General features: G+C 42.0%; 1 protein-coding gene across 2 annotated transcripts in view; it reads right to left on the bottom strand.

Annotated features, from left to right (window-relative positions):
* The window catches only part of PCCB (propionyl-CoA carboxylase subunit beta), an 85,499-nt gene that overhangs the window by 55,856 nt on the left and 5,965 nt on the right, over positions 1-23,678 (bottom strand). For both annotated transcript variants that reach the window (XM_074964077.1, XM_074964078.1), the window contains exons 2-6: positions 21,762-21,881; positions 12,598-12,666; positions 6,823-6,879; positions 5,933-6,046; positions 1,909-2,019 (exon numbers count right to left, since the gene is read on the bottom strand). In XM_074964077.1, the coding sequence (XP_074820178.1) occupies positions 1,909-2,019; positions 5,933-6,046; positions 6,823-6,879; positions 12,598-12,666; positions 21,762-21,881 (471 nt within the window). The remainder of the gene's footprint in view (positions 1-1,908; positions 2,020-5,932; positions 6,047-6,822; positions 6,880-12,597; positions 12,667-21,761; positions 21,882-23,678) is intronic.

Here is a 23,678-nt window from a genome sequence, read left to right as displayed (position 1 = left end):
TCACTGATAAAGTTTACAGATGAGACAGAAATTGGGGGAGTGGTAAATAATGAAGAAGACAGGTCACTGACAGAGTTTGATCCAGATTGCTTGGTAAACTGGGCACAAGCAAATGATATGCATTTTTTAACAGCTAAATGTAAATGTATAGTAGAACCTCAGAGTTATGAACACGTCGGGAATGGAGGTTGTTCGTAACTCTGCAATGTTGGTAACTCTGAACAAAATGTTATGGTTATTCTTTCAAAAGTTTACAACTGAACATTGACTTAATATAGCACTGAAGCTTTACTATTCAGAAGAAAAATGCTGCTTTTAACCATCTTATTTTAAATCAAACAAGTGCAGGAACAGTCTCATTTCCTTGTCAAGACTTTTTTTTTTTAAATGTAATCTATTTAATATTTTTTAGTAGTTTACATACTGTATTTGCCCCTTTTGGGGGTGTGTGGGGTGTGTCTCTACTGCTGCCTGATTGTGTGCTTCTGGTTCCAAATGAGGTGTGTGGTTGACTGGTTCAGTTTGTAACTCTGAGGTCTACTGTATATATTTAGGAACAAAGACTACAGGCCATACTTACAGGATGGGGAATGTTATCCTGGGAAGCAGTGACTCAAACAGATTTAGGGATCCTGGTGGATAATCAGCTGAACATGAGTTCCCAGTGTGATGCTGTGACCAAATACCTAATAAGGTCCTGGGATACATAAACAGGGAAATCTTGAGTAGGACTAGAGAGGTTATTTTATCTCTGTATTTGGACTGGTTCAGCCACTGCTGGAATATTGTGTCCAATTCAGGTGTTCACAAGTCAGGAAGGATATTGATAAATTGGAGAAGCTTCAGAGAAGAGCCATGAGAATGATTAAAGGATTAGAAAATATGCCTTCTAATGACAGACTCAAGGAGCTCAATCTATTTAGTTTAACAAAGAGAAGGTGAAGGGGTGACTTGATTACAGTCTATTTCTACATGAAGAACAAATATTTCATGATGGGCTCTTCAGTCTAGCAGAGAAAGGTATAACACAATCCAATGACTGGGAGTTGAAGCTAGAGAAATACAGATCGGAAACAAGAAGTATATTTTTAAAGTTGACAGTAATTAATCATGGGAACAATTTACCAAGGGTCATGGTGGATTCTCCATCACTCACCATTTTTAAATGAAAACTAGACGTTTACCTAAAAGATCTGCTCTAGGAATTATTTTGGGGAAGTTCTATGGCCTGTGCTATACACGAGGTCAAACTAGGTGATCACAATGGTCCCTTTGGCCTTAGAATCTATGAATCTCACCCAAAACTTGCTTGCAGAGTTTCCAACTAAGGCTGGTTGGGATCCCATTTTCATGACTGTAAATCAAACTGATTACTTTCTCAGGTGCAGGATAAATAGGTGTCTTTTTGCATTCCCTTATATTCCCCAACGTCATTGTCTGTCCCCAGAGTCAAGATGATCTTTGTGGCTTATTCATTGGTGTGCTGACTGCATGGTGACTTCACATCCTCGTGCTGACTTTGTATGCAAACGGGGCTTCCATTGTGTTGGCTTACAATGCTTAAATTTACATGTGAACCGGGGCAGACAGGTGAATATATCCTTTGTCTGGCAGAAACCTGTTTGTCAACTCTGCCTTGATTCAGACATTTAGGAACATATTTTATATATTTTTTCAAACACACACATCCCGTCTTACACAGTATTTGTACGTACATTTCACAATGCTATTAATGACCTGTGTGATTGTGGCTTTTATTAAAGACCTCATATGACAGTCTTTATGGACAAATACTATGAAAGCAGTGTGCTAGGTGTAGTGAATTTGTCAAGCTTGTTAGGAGTTGCTGTTACAGAATAGTGAACCCTTTGCCAGTTGGCTTTGAGGGGTTCTTAGGGTCACACTTACCTTCACCATGAATGTGAAATCTGTTAAAGCAGGCGAGTAGACTGCTCCACCAGCACAGGGACCCATGATGAGGGAGATCTGTGGGACTACTCCTGAGCACAGAACATTTCTCTGCAAGAGCAAAGAAGCAACCAATTATAATAAAGATCTCCTGATTCTTACATCCCTGCAAAAGCTTCCAATAGACATACATCAAAGGGAAGAAAAAAGCAAGTCATAAGATTTACAAAGATTCCACAAGAATCCCCAATGACAGGCAGGAGAGGAACATATATTTTCTCAAACACACTCAATTTTACAATAAAGAAATGACAAAAGAGAGTGCAGACAGCCTTTTTGGATGTGAAGAATGGATATAAGAATTTTCTGTGCCATCCTCTCTTTTAATTCTGGCATGCAGGATCCACACACCTGTATTCTGGACAAAGCTCAACCTTTCATTATAGGACCAGCTGTTTTAGTCACTAGCAACCCTCCCCCACTGACAACCTCTCCCTACACCACCACCATACTGGCATCAAGCCCTCCACTACATAAGTCAAAACTTTTTGCCTCTTCAAAAAGCATCAGCAATATTTTCATATTGGCATGGGGCACTAGCTGGGCTCTGCTGAAACACTTTCAGCAGAAACGCTTTGGGTTTCCACATTTCTCATTATTTGAATGAGCATGAAAAGCCTAAAATTGAATTGGCATACGAGGTCTGCACGAGGAAGCCCAGCTCTGAGACACTGTATGAGGCCTTTCAAAAAGCAGGGCTCCTATCCTATAGTATGTCTATTGAAGGGGTGGATGAGTGGGTTATACTGGGTGGGGTATGGTGGCAGTAGACAGTGGACAGCACTGTATGTATGTGGGTGGCTCAGGATGTAGCTGCAGGTAACAGAAAGGAGGAAAAATAAAACAAAAAAAAGGGGACACACTGAATCCTGCCACTCTAAGGCTACGTCTGCACTAACCACTATCAGCAGAGTGTAGGGTATTTGTGGCTATATGCTGCAGTGAAAAGAAGGCTGCATCCACACTACAGTGTGTCAGTGAAAGGGTCTTGTGGGGGCAGGCAGAAGGGAAAGGCTTTCCCCACTGCCAGAGCCTTTCCCCGCTGCCTCCCCCTTTCCAGAACCTTTCATTGCGGCAAGTCTTTCCCTGTGGTGAGGAAATGCTCCAGCGGAGGGGAGATACCAGAGTCATTCCCGCAGGAGGAGATGGGCTTCAGCAGTGGGGAGTTGGCAGAGCCTTTCCCACCAATGGCAATTCTTATGGTCTTAGAAATAGAGATCTGCACCAACCCTGGACCCAGGGCAATCAGGAATCTCAGCGTATCAGTGGTTTTTGTTACATTTAAATTCCTGTACTGATTATGGATTTAACACTGATAACGTATTTTTGATGGCAGCATTCATGCCTATCCAGAACAGGACATATCATGAGCTGCTCTTATACTTTTCAATACTCCGATGGGCACTGTGGATTACAATTAGTATTTGCAATCTCGTGTTGAATTGTGTTATGATAAACTGTTCTTTTTACAGAATCCCATTGTAAGCTGTAATTTCATCTTGATGATGATTTTATGTTCAATGGTATCTGGTTTGATAGTACACAGCAATTTCATTTTGATAGTGGTGGTACATTCAATGGTTTCATGTTTAACTCAGATACCACTGAATATAAAGAGGTACTCTCTCAAGCTGTATTTTTTGTTTCTCATTTGAACTTGTCAGGTATTTTCAGATATGGGAAGTACTTGCATCATATTTACTTCAAACCCCTCTTATAGAATTGTAGGACTGCAAGGGACCTTGAGAGGTCATCTAGTCCAGCCCCTTGCACTCATGGCAGGACTAAGTATTATCCAGAACGTTTGTGAGAGGTGTTTGTCTAACCTGCCCTTAAAAACCTCCAATGATGGAGATTCCACAACCTCCTTAGGCAATTTATTCCAGTGCTTAACCACCCTGACAGTTAGGAAGTTATTCCTAATGACCAACCTAAACCTCCCTTGCTGCAATTTAAGCCTATTGCTTCTTGTCCTATCCTCAGAGGTTAAGAACAACAATTCCTCTTCCTTCTCCATGTAACAACCTTTTATGTACTTGAAAACTGTTATCATATCCCCTCTCAGTCTTCTCTTTTCCAGACTAAACAAATCCAATTTTTTCAATCTTCCCTCACAGGTCATGTTTTCTACACCTTTAATCATTTTTGTTGTTCTCCTCTGGACTTTTTCCAATTTGTCCACATCTTTCCTGAAATGTGATGCCCAGAACTGGACACAATACTCCAGCTGAGGCGTAATTAGCACTGACTACAGCAGAAGAATTACTTCTTGTGTCTTTCTTGCAACACTCCTGCTGATACACCCCAGAATGATGTTTACTTTTTTTTTTTTTTTTTACAACAGTGTTTTCCTGTTGACTCATATTTAGCTTGTGATCCACTATGACACCCAGATCCTTTTCTGCAGTACTTATTCCTATGCAGTCATTTCCCATTTTGTATGTGTGCAGCTGATTGTTCCTTCCAAAGTGGAGCACTTTGCATTTGTCCTTACTGAATTTCATCCTATTTACTTCAGATCATTTCTCCAGTTTGTCCAGCTCATTTTGAATTTTAATCCTCCAAAGCACTTGCAACCCCTCCCAGCTTGGTATCGTCTGCAAACTTTATAAGTGTACTCTATATGCCATTATCTAAATCACTGATGAAGATTTAGATGAACAAAACCGGACCCAGAACTGATCCCTGTGGGATGCCGCTTGATATGCCCTTCCAGCTTGACTGTGAACAACTGATGATACTCTCTGGGAACGGTCTTTCAACCAGTTATGCATCCATCTTATAGTAGCTCCATCTAGGTAGTATTTTCCTAGTTTACTTACGAGAGGGTCATGCGAGACAGTATCAGAAGCCTTACTAAAGTCAAGATATACAACATCTACTGCTTCCCCTCCATCCACAAGGCTTGTTCCCCCATCAAAGAAAGCTATTAGGTTGGTTTGACGTGATTTGTTCTTGACAAATCCATGCTGACTGTTAATCACCACCTTATTATCTTCTAGGCATCTGCAAATTGATTGCTTGATTATATGCTCCATTATCTTTCCGGGTACTGAAGTTAAGCTGACTGTTCTGTAATTTCCCGGGTTGTCCTTATTCCCTTCTTTGTAGATTGGCACTATATTTGGCCTTTTCCAGTCCTCTGGAATCTCTCCCTTCTTCCATCACTTTTCAAAGATAATTGCTAACGGCTTAAATATCATCTCAGTCAGCTCCTTGAGTATTCTAGGATGTATTTCATCAGGTCCTGGTGACTTGAAGACACCTAACTTGTCTATGTAATTTTTAACTTCTTCTTTCCCTATTTTAGCCTCTGATCGTACCTCATTTTCACTGGCATTCACTATGTTAGACATCCAATCACTCCTAACCTTTCTGGTAAAAACCAAAACAAAAAAGTCATTTAGCACTTCTGCCATTTTCACATTTTCTGTTATTGTTTTACCCCCCTCATTGAGTAAGGTGCCTATCCTGACCGTGGTCTTCGCTGTGGTTCTAATGTATTGTAGAATGTCTCTTCCTGCATCTCTTTGCTTTTACTGTTTATAGAGGCACTTGAAAGAGTGTCTGCTATAAAATACTCCTTGCCAGGTTTGTATTCAATAACTACGAACAAGAAGAAACTGACTAGATTCCCAGTCAGAGGTGAGGATGTGCACAATGATGATTAAGGAGCGTCATGCACTGCCAAGCTAGGAAAAAGCCTTAACTGCTAGGCTAGCTCCACCTGTATCACATTAGAGAGCAGAGATCCAGGAGTAAGTCTCATTTAAAGAAAGTTCTGCTTTCCTGACCTACACCCCAGCATATACATGGGAATCTAGACCTTAATGTGACTCAGAAGGTATTTTATTATATTTAGTAAATTGTCCCTTCCTCTCCTCTAATTTAAAAATCCATTGTATAATAATAATAAATCTTATATAGTGCTTCATCAGTAGATCTCATCTAATAGGCCACTTACCAAGAAGATATCAGCATAGCCAGCCAAAGACTCTACTCCTTCCTGGATACGGGCTCCTCCAGAGTCATTCAACCCAATTACAGGAGCCCCAACCATGACAGCCTGATCCATGATCTGGAGATAAACACACAAACTGCTGATTACACAAGATGAACAATCACTACCAGCCCAGCTCAAGCTGAAAATCACCAGAGGTAAATTAAACTTACTAATGTGCATTTGCCCCACTAAATCTCCAACAAAATAAAATCACTACATATTCCACACAAAAATCATACAGTTACAAAGGGAACCACCCAAAAGTCAGGGAACGCCACAATTAAAGTCACTTGTGTAAGCTTAACTCTGCCCTTTGGTGTATGGATTATCATAGTCTTCAATTACATGATCAGTTACAACCTTTGGTCTCATTCTGTATGCAAGTTAAATGGTTCACATGCAGTGAGTCAGTGTTCAGTGAGGGTCCCCTGCCTCACAGTGAATCATCTAACCCGTGCTGAATGCAAGAACTCCCTGCCTTATCTTCTATGTACATACTGCCTTGCAGTGTTCACTGCCCAGCCTATGCAATGAATATGGCATGATCATGTAATTAGACCCCATGTGGTAAACACGCACAAGGGAGAAGTGGATAATAAATTTAAAGTATATTAGGAACTGACCAGGAAAATAAATATTGTACAAAAATAGACGATGGTAAGGGCTGAATAAGGGCAGTGATATATTCTTCTGGACCAGTTGATCTCCAAAGCAGCAACAGCAACTTTCAACTTGATAACAACATATAGCAGAGTCCAAGCCATTCTCAGATCGGGTTATTCAAGGCAGTAGCACAACATATTGCCAGAGAGGCATTGGAAACTTGCTCTTTTCTCCTCTAAAATGTTTACCTTGCAGATCTTTTGGGCATGAGCACCGGACAAACTCCCTCCAAATACAGTAAAATCCTGGAAGAAAAACACATTTTAAAATTGCACATAGAAACAGTTCAATTGTCAAATGAAATTATATTCTTGAGTTAGTTTTTTCAAGATAATGTTGGGGTCATACATTTGAGACCTGATTCTCTCTCGCAGTTACGCTGGTATAAATCAATAGTAACTACAGTAGAGTTCCTCTGGCATATAACTAATGGGGGATCAGAATCTGACCTTGCATTCTGAGATTCATGCAGCCTAGGCTTTCCAGTGGTATCCTCATTGTAGAAAACAATTCTCTAATCAACCTGAAAACTTGCCTCACCCTGATGTGAACGGTTGTTACTGAACAGTAAACTCATCCCACTGTATTTCCACCTGTGTTCCCCTCCCATTCTATTTTATTTTGCTTTCCCATCTCCATTCCTCACCACCTTGATTATTAATCAGCCTCTTTGCTTTTCCTCAAAAATACAACTTTTCTCACATCAGACATCTATTTTATGTGTATTATACCATTAAACTTTACATTAAAAATAATTAATGAACGTACTGTGTCCCCCCTACTTTTTATTTTCTCTCCCATTCAACAAGAGTATCTTTTCCTCTTTTACTACCGTCTGTATTACAGTAGCACCTCGAGGCCCCAGCTGTGATCAGGACCCTATTGCACTAGGAAACAGCAAGATGTAAACACACACAGCAAGATATGGCCCCTGCCCCAAAGAGCTTACAACCTAAATAAGACAAATCAGACAAAGTGGGAAAGGGAAAACAGAGGCACAGAGAGAAGTGACTTGCCCAAGCTCGCACAGCAAAGACTGTTCTGGCTAACGTAATTATCACAGGGTGACTGAGCCCCATTAATGGAGAGGGTCTCAGTCCTCTTGTGACTGAACAGATGCACCCTGGCTGGTCCTGTTTAGGAGGGATAGCACCTGGGAACAGGAGCTATATAAGGAGGCTTGGGAGCAAGAAAAAAGGAGAGAGCGACCAGAAGCAGGGAAGCATGGACAGCATGAGATGGAGACTCTGGAGCCAGAAGTGTGTCGGGGAGCTGGGAAACAATGCAGAAAGGACATGAGTCTTTTATTAAGCCCAGGGCAGGCAGTCACTGATTGTGTTATTGCTTCATTTGAACCTTTGACCACCTTTAGAGCACAATGGGGATAAGCCCAGGATCGCTCGGTTTAAAGGAAGATTGGGGACTATAGAAGAGTTGAGAGTGAAAAAGGCTGCTGAGACAGAGCTGTCTGAGTTACAAGATGGGACTTCACTGCTAATGTCTTTGAGACATGTATAATAATGTATAACAACTACCCCATGACAAAGGTGTTCTGAGCCCGAGAGTGAGCTGGAGAAGTACGGCGAGGGACTGAGGCTGGGAGCCTGCAGGGTAACATCCTCTCATGAGGGGATAACCAAGAAAGGCCTGGCTTGTTACAGTGATAGTTTATCTTCACTGTCAAATACAGACATGAATTAAGGTTTAGTCAATGCTTTTATGACTCGATTAAGACTTGTGATAACTGGGCCTACAAATTTACCCTAACTGTGAGATTAGCTGTGAAAAGTGAGTGTAAATTCATGAGATGTCACAATCACCTATCACAACAAATGTTGACTGGAAAAGGTGCAAAAGTGAGACAGAAAGACTGCATTAATCCAAACAAAAAAGGCCTCCTAATATAACTCAAGGACTGTGTTGACACCATGAATGGTAAACAAGAAAAGCGTGGAACCAAAAATTAATGAGCCAAAATGGGTGTTGAAAACTAGGTTGACTAGGTAGACAAAATAATGAGGGTAGGGGATATTTTGCCCCTTTTTGGGTTTTTTAAAAGAAAGAGGCTTTGGGGACAAAAACTGGCTACTGGAGTGAGTTTCACCATTATGGCTGCCACCATTTATTGGGACTCTGAACATTTTTTGTCCCAAGTTTGAAAAGTGTCTGACCAGAGCAAAGGAACCTAAATGACTTTGCCACCTCCACCAGCTCCAGTTGAATCACAAACACTACCTGGGATGTGCGACTGTTTCCCTATCCCATGTGTTCTTTTCTCCCGCCCACCTTATTTTTTCTTCTTTCCTAGCCCTCTCCTTAGTCCTTCTGTCTAGTAAGAGTCTAATAAGACTATAGTTTGCAACACTGCTGTAAGCCTGTGACCTGGAAGAGGCAACTAAAAACTATGTCCTAACAAGCCCGATGCTGGTTCAAGTTTGCCATAAGAACCTGTGCTGTGCCTGTGTTTTTTCATCAGTAAAATTGCAACTTAGAGTCAACTCCAGAGACAGAACTGAAATTTTCTATCTTTACTATTTTTTCTCTCTTTTGTGCATTCGCCTTGTTTTGTCTTCTTAGGACACTAAATGGTTTTAAAAAACCCGAACTTTAAAACAATTGTTAAAAGGATATTTAATGGTGTATTTGCCATGGTTCTAAGCAGGCTGAGGTCTCTTTACACCAAACCCTGAACTTTATTTGACACACTTTAATGCTGGACAGTGAGTGGCTTATGTTAGCACCTTTGTCTCTTTGGGCCCCTTTATTCCATCTAAATTAATACAACATTTTTGCCGTCCCTGGGTAAGCCTAAAAGATTAAAAACATGCTGAGAAGAGGGCATCTTGGCAAACAAGCAAAGGTTTCAAAGCTTGTTTTAAAATACTTCAATGTGTTAAACTTGTTTAAAATAAGCCCTCAAAGTAAACTGTTAATGTTTTTTACTTTAAAAAAAAAAAGGGTTAATTGTTTTAAAGTTCAGGTTTTTAAACAATATTTTAAACAAATGCTTTGTTTTGGTTTTTTCTTTTATTTTAAGGTTTGTAGTTCCTGTAATTAGTAATAATTTAGAAGGTTTAATAAAAAGATATTTTTAAGGGGGGAAAAGTGGCAATAATGAAGTGTTTTAAATATTAAAGATTAAGTTGCTAAAGCAGACCTTTACTAAAACAACTCCATGGGTAATCCTCCTTCTCCCCATTGTTAACAAAACACCATCTGCATTAACTGTAAATTAAATTTCAAACCACCACAACCAAGGACTATTGCAGAACCAAACCTTTTTGTGATTGTTTTGTGGTTTAGCAATTTGCTATATTATTTTCCTGTTTTGTTTTTTATGTCAATAACTATAGCGGTTTTGTGCATGTAACACAGCACAGTGCTAGTGTTGCAGGTTATATCTCCATAATGGGCTGAAGTGCTACAATGGCCATGTTGTCCTCACAAATATTGGTGGCGAAACAGGTGGGCAAGGTCTGTTACAGACTAAAAAGAGGGTGAATTTTTACCTCCTTTGGGTGTTGCAAATAGTTCATGAATGCAAAAATGGTTCCAAAGAAAATCATTTCGTTGGCTCTTTTTAAAGAAGGCAACACACTTAGGTAAAAATGTCATCAGGGCTAAAAATGTTCTCCAAGTAATCTATTTTAACCATTAGGTGTATAAAATTTTCAGTTTGTGTAAATGTACAGGTTTAACTATGTAAGCAGTGCAAAACAAAACCATGGGGAGGTGGTTCCATCTTTACCTATCCTGGATGTACAGCCAACGAAGTAATTAAGAACTGGGTTGTTCTCAAACATCTTACAAACATATAACAGGAGCAGTTTTAAGTTTTGTTTTAGTGACAAACAAAGTGAGCTGTAAACTCTTAAGTTCCATTAACATTTAAAAGTCTTAACTGTACTTATTGTAATATTTAATCAAGTAAAATTTCTAAATCCCAGTTCTGGAATAAGAAATTTGCAAATGGTAAAATATAACTAAGTACCTTTTTCTTTTCCTTTTTTCTACATGCTTAAAACTAAATCAGGATTTTGTTTTTTTAATTGTAATTTTATGAACAAATGTCTGATCCTAGGCAAAACTGGTTCATAAAAGAGAGGGATTATCTTGTGATACATAATTCACCCTAATTGCAAGCTCAACTCTGAAAAGTGAGTGTAAATTCATAAAATGTCACAATAACCTATCACAACAAATACTGATGGGAAAAAGGTGCAAAAGTGAGACAGAAAGACTTGCATTAGTCCAAATAAAAAGGCCTACTGATAAATTCACGGACTGTGTTAAGATCATGGTTGGTAAACAAAAAAAAGTGTGGAACCAACAAAATCAATGAGCCAAAATGCGTCTGTACACCTGTGATAAGAGAGGGGCAAATGAAAGCTCGATGCTGGTACAAGTTTGCCAGGTCTCAGAGTGGCTTATAAGACCATGTGCTGTGCCTATGTTTTGCAGCAGTAAGCTGCAAACAAGAGTCAACTCACTCCAGAGACCAAAGTTGCAATTTTCTATCTTTGCTTCTCTTTTCTCTCCCTCATGTGTGCTTGTCTTGTCTTCTTAGGAAATGAGATTGGACTTTAACAGCAGCAGCAACTTCAGGCCATTTCAACTAACTTCTTCTCTTGGCCCAAAAAGGACAGTTATTACCATTTTAAATAGCATTTAAGACACTGTCAAAAAGGGGGTTTCTTCTTTCTAAATACTCTCCAGCTAAAGGGAAAGGGAAAAGGGAATGCTGCTAAAATAAAAGCCTTATTTAATACTTCATATTTCAAATGCTTAAACTGTTTACAGGTTAAAAGGATTTTAATAGTGTGTTTACATTGATACAAAGAAGGCTGAGGTCTCTGCATACCAAACCCTGAACTTTGTTTATCACTGTTTAATGTTGGGCAGTAACTGGGTTATGTTAACACCTTTGACTCTTTGGGTCCCCTTATTCCATCTAAATTACTACAACAGATTCCACTAAGACAAGATGCTGCCTATGAGGTTTCTTTAGGACTGCCTTGAAGAATCTCAAGATATAAGGGTGTACCATGAAGTCTGAGAAGGAAACAGCAGTAAGAACTGCTGCCTAAACGATGAGAAAAAAAATCAAAATACCGCCTCAGAGGCGAAAAGCTGGTATTTTATACCTCAATTAAAAAAATATTTTCAAGGAAAAATCCAAATATTCCATCTACTGTAGTCCCGTCAACAAATTTTGTTGTTCTAACCGGCAAAGCAATCAAGTTTGCCTGAGGATCCTCAATCCCAAATTCCAGCTATGACTTCTGTAACAAACACAAGGCCTGAGCCTGCAATCAGATTTGAGCAGGCAGACTGCAGTGACTCATAGTGCCCCACTGATTTTGACAGGGCTCCATGCAGGTTTAGCGGTCCATCCACACAGATCCCATTGCAGGATCAGTGTCAAATCTTGTACGTGCCACCAGCCCACCATGCACTGCTCAATCATTTGATCATGAATTAATGCCTTGATTACTGAAACTCCCAACTCAAGTCATTTCAAAACTCCAGTCTGTTAAAGTATCGCCATCAAGCCTTCTTACCTATTGGTGATAACAGGTCCCCCATCCTGAAAGATTCCCATTTGCTCCCTGTCCTCTACAAACATCAGTCTCCTCATCTTCTAGGCCAAATTCTCACCACCCATGTTCCTGATCACATCTCTCACAAAATGAGTTTATCATCAACACTGCGAGCCTCTCCTTGCCTAACTGCCCCCTCATCCATTGCTACACATTGTTAAAACATTCCTATTACCCTGCTGCCATGTGTTGTAAAATGTTGTGCATTATCACACTGTTATATTGGAACAATATTAACTCAACGGACAATTTACATAATTTAGATATGCTAAAAGACAAACAATTTAGACAAAATCTACAAAAGGTTAGCAAGTTTGAAAGGTCAAGCTCACAACATGTAACTGACGCAAAGCAAAAGAATACCTGACTGAAGACATAAGCCAGTCTCCCATTAATCCGGCCCTGGCCAGTTACCACACTGTCTCCAGGATACTGCATGAAAGAGCAAAGAACACATAGGTCAGAACAGTAATAAGGTTCATTAAAAAATTATGTCAACGTCTTCTGAATTCACAGACAAAATATTTGTTAGCCTGGGAATGGGGCTGTCTCTTCCTCTGTGTTTGTGCTGGGCACTAACATCCCCCCATCCTGATAAGGACATTCGGAATACTACTATAATATAAATAAAACTTAATAGGGAAAAAATGTTGAGAACTTTGTAGCTTTATTTAAATTTCAGAAAAGTTAAGGTGTTAAGGTGACACCAAACACTCCCCCCCCCCCAAATAAACATCAGAACATAAGGAAACATAGTTATGGGCACACTGTGACCCTAGGAGCCCATCAATGCCAACTGGCTGAGGGACCACCATACTGTAACCTATATCAGACCTGATGCACTCATTTCCCCCAACACACTGTTGTCATAACATGTATCTAAAAGGTGACATGTACGGTACCATATGTAAACTGGCCACATCCTGAAAATCACTGTGTGATGCATGTACAGGTTGTATTCAAAAGATGATATATGTGTACTGGAAATATTTTCTTAAATAGGTTTGGGAGGTAGTGTATACATCATATGCTTACTCTAGACAAAGGAATGGGATTCACCTGTCTGTCTGGCTGGATTGCTGGCAGAGGACAATGAAAGCACATTTACATATATGTTTAAAAAGCTATCAAGCTTTTTTCCCTTGCTTGGCGTTACTTAAATCTTTGTTCTTCGCTAATAAACAACTTCTTCTATTACAAAATCTCAGCATTGTGTATTGAAGTCAAGGTTAACCTAACAGGCTGGCATGTGCTCTGTCTCTTTGGAGGCAGCAAACCTAATCATTTCTGAAATTCTGCAGGAAGATGTGTTGGCAGCACTTGGGAACTGGGGCTCTCAGATAGTTATCTGCAAGGCAAGGTTTAGATTGGCTGAGTCTTGAAGAGTTTGCTAGCAACGGAGACAGGCTGGTGTGGCAGGGAGCTGAGACACAGTTTAGCAGCAGCAGCAAAGCATTCACTTGTTGAGGCAGAAGGGTTACACAATGGCTCACAGTTCTGGGTGCCTTAAGCTGGATGTCACATACACAAACCATCTTAACTTTGCCCAGGACCCATTTCACCGTGTACATAAGTGAGGGAGACATTTTGATGATGGACAGCAGACCGTGGGTTTGCAGATTTTAAATCCACTTATTTGCACAGTCTGTCTGTGGAGTAAAGGAACTACAGAGTATGGCCTTTAGGCATTACTGCAATACATTTAATAAACACTAACTAATGGTTATTACATAAATACCACATACTCCCTTTGGTCTCTTGCATAAACCTTCCACTGACATTGGTAATCTGCTGTGGACCGAGGGGAATACCCAGTCATAAATTCATATCCGAGACCATAATTAAGTACACGCCACAGTTTGACACCGTTGCTCTAATACCAGGGTGGCCTGATCTAAATCAAAGTGATATAAATCACCAGTTGTAATCACACTTTAAATCAGCAAATCTTGATCTAAATACTGTAATAGATTTCAGTCTTGGTTTGCATTTTTTAGTTATTCTCCTACAGAGAAGTTGATTCTCTGCACACACAGAAGAGGCTACTGCTGTGAAAAGCTGGTTTAGCACTTCAACAAACTCCAGTTCAGGGTGCTAAGTTGGTGGCTTCCACCAGGGCTAGCTGTTTGACTTTCTTTAAAACACTTGTAGCAAACATTAATTTTTTTAATTTATGTCATGTACACCACAACATACACTATTTCACATATCTGCCAAGTACACATATTGAATTGGACACTTTCCATTTTGTCACATTTTCATTCACCAACCACTTGCCACAGTAATTACCAGGGTCTACATGCACATTTCATAGATTTTAAGGCCACAAGGGACATTATGACCTGACCTGCAAAACAGACCACAGATTTCACCTAGTAATTTCTGCATCAACCCCAATATAAACACAAAAGTGTGTTCGCCTATGTTTCTGTTTCTAATGTGACCTATTGCCAGGGCTCTAACCACTAGGTTTCAGAGCTGCTATATATGAAGTTGAGACAACATTCAAGAGGTTATTTGAGCAAACAGGTATCCTTAAAAAAAAAAAAAGTAAAATCAACCCAAGTGAAGCCAACAGAAAGGAGCATAACTATAGCAGGTAAAATGGAAATTAGCAATGCAAAGAGGAATCTGAAAAGCAACCAAACACATAAAGACAAATACCAAGAAACTCTTTGCAATGTCTATCAGAAGCAGGAAGCCTGTTTGAGAATAGGTGGGTTGGCTAGAGCAGTGGTTCTCAACCAGGGGTACGTGTACCCATGAGGGTACGCACAGGTCTTCCAGGGGGTACATCAAGTCATCTAGATATTTGCATAGTTTTACAGCAGGCTACATAAAAAGTATTAGTGAAGTCAGTACAAACTAAAATTTCATACGACTTGTTTATACTGTTTTACATACTATAAACTGAAATGCAAGTGCAATATTTATATTCCAATCAATTTATTTTATAATTATATGGTAAAAATGAGAAAGTAAGCCATTTTTCAGTAAGAGTGTGCTGTGACACTTTTGTATTTTTATGACTGATTTTGTAAGTTTTTAAATGAGGTTGTCATAAATATAAAGGGAAGGGTAAACCCCTTTAAAATCCCTCCTGGCCAGAGGAAATCTCCTCTCACCTGTAAAGGGTTAAGAAGCTAAAGGTAACCTCGCTGGCACCTGACCAAAATGACCAATGAGGAGACAAGATACTTTCAAAAGCTGGTAGGAGGGAGAGAAACAAAGGGTATGTGTGTCTGTCTATATTTTGTCTCTGCCGGGGATAGACCAGGAATGAAGCCTTAGAACTTTTAGTAAGTAATCTAGCTAGGTACGTGTTAGATTATGATTTCTTTAAATGGCTGAGAAAAGAATTGTGCTGAATAGAATAACTATTTCTGTCTGTGTATCTTTTTTGTAACTTAAGGTTTTTTGCCTAGAGGGGTTCTCTATGTTTTGAATCTAATTACCCTGTACGGTATTTACCATCCTGATTTTACAGGGGGGATTTTTTTTTTATTTCTATTTCTATTAAAAGTCTTTTTGTAAGAAAACTGAATGCTTTTTCATTGTCCTCAGATCCAAGGGTTTGGGTCTGTGGTCACCTATGCAAATTGGTGAGGCTTTTTATCCAACATTTCCCTGGAAAGGGGGGGCGGTGCAAGTGTTGGGAGGATTGTTCATTGTTCTTAAGATCCAAGGGTCTGGGTCTGTAGTCACCTAGGCAAATTGGTGAGGCTTTTTACCAAACCTTGTCCAGGAAGTGGGGTGCAAGGTTTTGGGAAGTATTTTGGGGGGAAAGACGTGTCCAAACAGCTCTTCCCCAGTAACCAGTATTTGTTTGGTGGTAGCGGCCAATCCAAGGACAAAAGGGTGGAATATTTTGTATCTTGGGGAAGTTTTGACCTAAGCTGGTAAAGATAAGCTTAGGAGGTTTTTCATGCAGGTCCCCACATCTGTAACCCAGAGTTTTTTTTTTCCCTAAAAGTAAATAGAAGGGGGGGGGGTGTTCTACCCATTTGCCTGGAGACAAAAGTGGCAGGGTTTTTTTTTTTTTTTAATTTTGATTTTTTACAAGGAGCACAAGTTTAAAAAGGAAACTTGTTTTTTCTTTGGGCTGGGTAAACAGGTTTCCAAGTAGTTGGAAGTTTTTTGCTTTGCTTTGTGGCCAAGCAGAGACAAAAGGGGATTATCTTTGTGAATTGCAGGTTTTCTTTGCCTGGAGGCAGGGTACTTAACTCCTGCAGGGAAATTCACAGTCTTCTAACCCCAGACCACACCCTATTACCGGGGGCCGCCCAAAGCCCCACCTACCTCCCAAAGAACCTTCCAGACCCCTTATCGTCCCACCACCCCGTTCTCCAGCAACCCTCCTCGCCCCAGTGACCCGTCAGCTGGACGATGTTTTAAATGTAACGAGCTGGGGCATGTAAAGGCCAACTGCTCCAAGAACCCCAACAGATTACAGTTCATTGCACCGGAATCGCACCAGAGGTCCACAGGCCCAGATACCTCCCAGATACCCTTGGAGCGGAGGGAAACTGTGAGTGTGGGCGGGAAGAAGGTCACCACGTGGAGGGACACTGGAGCACAAGTGTCAGCTATCCATGCTTCCTTAGTGGACCCCAATTTAATCAACCCAGAGATCCAAGTGACGATTCAACCCTTCAAGTCCAACTCTTTCGATTTGCCTACAGCCAAGTTGCCTGTCCAGTACAAGGGCTGGTCAGGAATGTGGACTTTTGCGGTCTATGATGATTATCCCATCCCCATGCTGTTGGGGGAAGACTTGGCCAATCATGTGAAGCAGGCCAAGAGGGTGGGAATGGTCACCCGCAGCCAGGCTAAACAAGCCGTGAGGCCTAGCTCTGTTCCGGAAACTTCTATCAGGACCTGGTCAGAGGTGATGGACCCGGACCCCAGGCCAATGTCTGCAACAGCAGTAGTGGATCCAGTCCCAGAGACCCAGACGGAACCAGTCCCAGAACCGGAACCAACCGAACAACCAACACCAGACCCATTGTCAGCACTGAATCCAGTACTTGCAACCTCAACACCAGAGGGCCCCACCGACCCTGAACTGGCAGCAGCCGATAACCCGACACAAGAGGCTCAGCTGGAGCCTGAATCCCAACATAGTGCACCAGTGGAGAGCGGTTCACAGTCAACAGAAACAGCTCCATCCCCTATATCGCTTCCAGAGGGACCAAGCCTAGGTCCACAATCCAATGAGGAACTGATGTCTCCAGCATCAAGGGAACAGTTCCAAACCGAACAGGAAGAAGATGAAAGCCTCCAGAGAGCTTGGACGGCGGCACGGAGCAACCCACCGCCTCTCAGCTCTTCTAATCGATCCAGGTTTTTGTAGAAAGAGGACTTTTATACAAGGAAACTCTTTCTGGTGGACACCAGGAAGACTGGCATCCTCAGAGACAGTTGGTAGTTCCAACTAAATACCGGGCCAAGCTCTTGAGCTTAGCCCATGATCACCCTAGTGGCCATGCTGGGGTGAACAGGACCAAAGACCGTTTGGGGGGGTCATTCCACTGGGAGGGAATGGGCAAGGATGTTTCTACCTATGTCCAGTCTTGTGAGGTGTGCCAAAGAGTGGGAAAGCCCCAAGACCAGGTCAAAGCCCCTCTCCAGCCACTCCCCATCATTGAAGTTCCATTTCAGCGAGTAGCTGTGGATATTCTGGGTCCTTTTCCGAAAAAGACACCCAGAGGAAAGCAGTACATACTGACTTTCATGGATTTTGCCACCCGATGGCCGGAAGCAGTAGCTCTAAGCAACACCAGGGCTAAAAGTGTGTGCCAGGCACTAGCAGACATTTTTGCCAGGGTAGGTTGGCCCTCCGACATCCTCACAGATGCAGGGACTAATTTCCTGGCAGGAACTATGAAAAACCTTTGGGAAGCTCATGGGGTAAATCACTTGGTTGCCACTCCTTACCACCATCAAACAAATGGCATGGTGGAGAAGTTTAATGGAACTTTGGGGGCCATAATACGTAAATTTGTAAATGAGCACTCCAATGATTGGGACCTAGTGTTGCAGCAGTTGCTCTTTGCCTACAGAGCTGTACCACACCCCAGTTTAGGGTTTTCCCCATTTGAACTTGTATATGGCCGTGAGGTTAAGGGGCCATTGCAGTTGGTGAAGCAGCAATGGGAGGGATTTACACCTTCTCCAGGAACTAACATTCTGGACTTTGTAACCAACCTACAAAACACCCTCCGAACCTCTTTAGCCCTTGCTAAAGAAAACTTACAGGATGCTCAAAAAGAGCAAAAAGCCTGGTATGATAAACATGCCAGAGAGCGTTCCTTCAAAGTAGGGGATCAGGTCATGGTCTTAAAGGCGCTCCAGGCCCATAAAATGGAAGCATCGTGGGAAGGGCCATTCACGGTCCAGGAGCGCCTGGGAGCTGTTAATTATCTCATAGCATTCCCCACCTCCAACCGAAAGCCTAAGGTGTACCATATTAATTCTCTAAAGCCCTTTTATTCCAGAGAATTAAAGGTTTGTCAGTTTACAGCCCAGGGAGGAGACGACGCCGAGTGGCCTGAAGGTGTCTACTACGAAGGGAAATGTGCTGGTGGTGTGGAAGAGGTGAACCTCTCCATGACCCTTGGGCGTATGCAGCGACAGCAGATCCAGGAGCTGTGCACTAGCTACTCGCCAACGTTCTCAGCCACCCCAGGACTGACTGAACGGGCATACCACTCCATTGACACAGGTAATGCTCGCCCAATTAGAGTCCAACCTTACCGAGTGTCTCCTCAAGCTAAAACTGCTATAGAACGGGAGATCCAGGATATGTTACGGATGGGGGTAATCCGCCCCTCTGAAAGTGCATGGGCATCTCCAGTGGTTCCAGTTCCCAAACCAGATGGGGAAATACGTTTTTGCGTGGACTACCGTAAGCTAAATGCTGTAACTCGCCCAGACAACTATCCAATGCCACGCACAGATGAACTATTAGAGAAACTGGGACGGGCCCAGTTCATCTCTACCTTGGACTTAACCAAGGGGTACTGGCAGGTACCGCTAGATGAGTCTGCCAAGGAAAGGTCAGCCTTCACCACACATCTCGGGCTGTATGAATTTAATGTACTCCCTTTCGGGCTGCGAAATGCACCCGCCACCTTCCAAAGACTTGTAGATGGTCTCCTAGCGGGATTAGGAGAATATGCAGTCGCCTACCTTGACGATGTGGCCATATTTTCGGATTCCTGGGCAGACCACCTGGAACATCTACAAAAAGTCCTTGAGCGCATAAGGGAGGCAGGACTAACTGTTAAGGCTAAGAAGTGTCAAATAGGCCTAAACAGAGTGACTTACCTTGGACACCAGGTGGGTCAAGGAACTATCAGCCCCCTACAGGCCAAAGCGGATGCTATCCAAAAGTGGCCTGTCCCAAAGTCAAAGAAACAGGTTCAATCCTTCTTAGGCTTGGCCGGTTATTACAGACGATTTGTACTGCACTACAGCCAAATCGCCGCCCCGACAGACCTAACCAAAAAGAAACAGCCAAATGCTGTGCAGTGGACCGAAAAGTGTCAGAAGGCCTTTAACAAGCTTAAAGCGACACTCATGTCTGACCCTGTACTAAGGGCCCCAGACTTTGACAAACCGTTCCTAGTAACCACAGATGCATCCAAGCATGGTGTGGGAGCAGTTTTAATGCAGAAAGGACCTGATCAAGAATTCCACCCTGTAGTGTTTCTCAGCAAAAAACTGTCTGAGAGGGAAAGCAACTGGTCAATCACTGAAAAAGAATGTTACGCCATTGTCTACGCTCTGGAAAAGCTACGCCCATATGTTTGGGGACGGCGTTTCCACCTGCAAACCGACCATGCTGCACTGAAGTGGCTTCACACCGTCAAAGAAACTAACAAAAAACTTCTTCGGTGGAGTTTAGCTCTCCAAGATTTTGATTTCGACATCCAACACATCTCAGGAGCTTCTAACAAAGTGGCTGATGCACTCTCACGTGAAAGTTTCCCAGAATCAACTGGTTAAAATCATCCTTGAGATGTGGAAAATATTGTTAGTCTTTATGTACTTGGTAGTATATTTAGAGATGCATGTGTCTTATTAACTCTGTTTTTCCTAGAGCTCCAGGAAGAAATCCCAGCCAGTGTTTCACCCTAGCTGAGATTTGGGGGGCGTGTCATAAATATAAAGGGAAGGGTAAACCCCTTTAAAATCCCTCCTGGCCAGAGGAAATCTCCTCTCACCTGTAAAGGGTTAAGAAGCTAAAGGTAACCTCGCTGGCACCTGACCAAAATGACCAATGAGGAGACAAGACACTTTCAAAAGCTGGTAGGAGGGAGAGAAACAAAGGGTATGTGTGTCTGTCTATATTTTGTCTCTGCCGGGGATAGACCAGGAATGAAGCCTTAGAACTTTTAGTAAGTAATCTAGCTAGGTACGTATTAGATTATGATTTCTTTAAATGGCTGAGAAAAGAATTGTGCTGAATAGAATAACTATTTCTGTCTGTGTATCTTTTTTGTAACTTAAGGTTTTTTGCCTAGAGGGGTTCTCTATGTTTTGAATCTAATTACCCTGTACGGTATTTACCATCCTGATTTTACAGGGGGGATTTTTTTTTTTATTTCTATTTACTTCTATTTCTATTAAAAGTCTTTTTGTAAGAAAACTGAATGCTTTTTCATTGTTCTCAGATCCAAGGGTTTGGGTCTGTGGTCATCTATGCAAATTGGTGAGGCTTTTTATCCAACATTTCCCTGGAAAGGGGGGGGGTGCAAGTGTTGGGAGGATTGTTCATTGTTCTTAAGATCCAAGGGTCTGGGTCTGTAGTCACCTAGGCAAATTGGTGAGGCTTTTTACCAAACCTTGTCCAGGAAGTGGGGTGCAAGGTTTTGGGAAGTATTTTGGGGGGAAAGACGTGTCCAAACAGCTCTTCCCCAGTAACCAGTATTTGTTTGGTGGTAGCGGCCAATCCAAGGACAAAAGGGTGGAATATTTTGTACCTTGGGGAAGTTTTGACCTAAGCTGGTAAAGATAAGCTTAGGAGGTTTTTCATGCAGGTCCCCACATCTGTACCCTAGAGTTCAGAGTGGGGGAGGGACCTTGACAGAGGTGAAACTTGGGGTATGCAAGACAAATCAGGCTCCTGAAAGGAGTACAGTAGACTGGAAAGATTGAGAGCCACTGGGCTACAGCACAGAATCCTAAGAACCACAGAACTGTAGGACTGAAAGGGAACTTGATAGGTCATCTACCCCAGTCCCGTACACTGAGGCAGGACTATGTATTATCTAGAACACCCCTGAGAGGTGTTTGTCTGACCTGTTCTTAAAACCTCCAATGACAGAGATTCCACAATCTCCCTAGGTAATTTGTTCCAGTGCTTATCTACCTTTAGATTTAGGAAGTTTTCCTAATGTCTAACCTAAATCTCCCTTGCTGCAATTGAAGCCCTTTAATTCTTGTCCTGTCCTCACTAGATAAGGAGAACAATTTATCACCATAAGGATTAAAAGATCAAGAGAGAGACTGAACAGAAATACCTTATTCTGATCAGACTCCATCCCAAAGTCTGCACATCTGTGTTCCACGAACATGTCATACTCAACAAAACTGCCAGGGTCCAGCAACAGAAGAATTCGCTCCCTTGCTGTCAGCTTTCCCTGAAATGCAGCAAACGACATTTAACAGGACCATCATTTGGTTAAACATCCTGGAAAGGCACAACTTAATACAATTAAAAGAAAACACGTGGGGATTAATATTTATCAAAGAGTCCAGAAGCATCCCCATATTTGTTTCACTAAGCAGGTGCTTGACCCCTTCCCCACAATATTTAAAATAAGGAAAGAAATCACGATATCAGTTAAGGCAAACACAATGCAAAACAAACTGGAAACAGAAAACAGCTGAAAAGGGAATCCCATTATCACGAGAAGGAACATCAAGACAGAGGTGGTGGGTGGTCCTTGAGAGGTCCTGTTAAAAAGCTGCGTGGTATGATGACTGTTTTTGTTTACTCTGAGCAGTTTATTTTGATGTTAGGATTATTTTTCTAATGGCAGAAAGCACATGGAAGTAATCCTTTCACAACTAACCCAATTCAAACCATTTATCACAATAACAATGTTGGACACTGGAACAAACAAAAGAGGAAAACAAAAAGACAGAGAGAAAGAATTAGATGGCTCATCTCTGGATTTCAGACAGACCTTTGCTCTTTATCCCTCTCCTCCTTTTGGCATTAGTATATTCAAGGCTTTTGACAGGCTGGTACAGTCCAATAAGCTGTTCAGGTGTACTGAGGTCCATTGCTCAGTAACAATGCCAGGTAGTTATCAATTATTGTGAAGCTCTTTTTTCCCCCCAATCAAAGGAAACAGTATATAGCTGCTGTTTATAGGGTCCCTGGGTTGGACAAGGAATAGTGGGTGGGCCTGGGTTGCCCAACTGGCCACTGGGAAAATGGCCTAAGTGCTGAGAAGAGGACAAAGCTTTTTCAGAAGCCTGAGGGAAGGGTGGGATTTAAAGGGCCCAGAGACAGGGCTGAACACCCTGGTGACGGAGGACAGTTTGAACTCTGCGCTACCCTGGAAGGAGTTCATTCATTATGACTGTGTGACTTGGCTGGAGGGCTGAACTGCTAAAGATGTGCCTAGCAAAGCTGACAACGTGCAGGGGCCACCAGGAGCAGGAAAAGACCTGCACTACCAGATGCAGAGGCAGGAGGCACTCAAGAGGTGTTCCCTGTTACAAGGAGCCTAAAGTTAAGTCTTGTACTTTTGTAACTTTGCTCCTAAACAAGTGACTGATTGTTTTTTTTTAAATCAAAAGTGCTAAGCACCCAGCAGTTGCAGATTTTTGAAAACCTTGGCCCCAGAGTATTAGCATAAAGGCACACTACATGGGCTTGTCTACATTTACAGTGATGCTGTAGCGCTTAGTGAAGATGCTACCTATAACAGGAGAGCTTCTCCCATTTGTGTAGGTACACCACCTCCCCAAGAGGCGGTAGCTATGTCGATGGGAGAAGCCTGCCAATTGTCTGTCTACCTGGGAGTTAGGTAAGCATAACTGTGTCGCTCAGGGATGTGGATTTTCCACACCCCAGAGTCATGCAGTTCTACTGAGATAAGTCTGTAGTGTAGACAGAGCCGTCCCTTGGGTAGGGTGAATCAGGGCGACTGCTCTGGGCCCTATGGGCTGGTGCAGTTGGCCAGTGCAGTAGGCCCTGGAAGAGATGAATCCATCACTTCCGCCCCAGGCCCCGGATCCCCCTAGGGACAGCCCTGAGTGTAGACCAGGGCTATCACCTTTGATTTCTTAAATTGATACATGAAAAAAGAAAAATCATGTGAACATTCAAAATAGTATTTCATGTTGTTGACTCTTTAATCTACTGGTCTAGAGTGTTCTTTCCCAGAGATAAGCAAAGCAAGTGGGTTTCTCAGTTTTGGTAT

This window comes from Natator depressus, chromosome 9 (genome assembly GCF_965152275.1).
Source record: "Natator depressus isolate rNatDep1 chromosome 9, rNatDep2.hap1, whole genome shotgun sequence".
In the NCBI taxonomy this organism is placed as follows: Eukaryota; Metazoa; Chordata; order Testudines; family Cheloniidae; genus Natator; species Natator depressus.
This window is presented reverse-complemented; position numbering and strand designations above follow the sequence as displayed.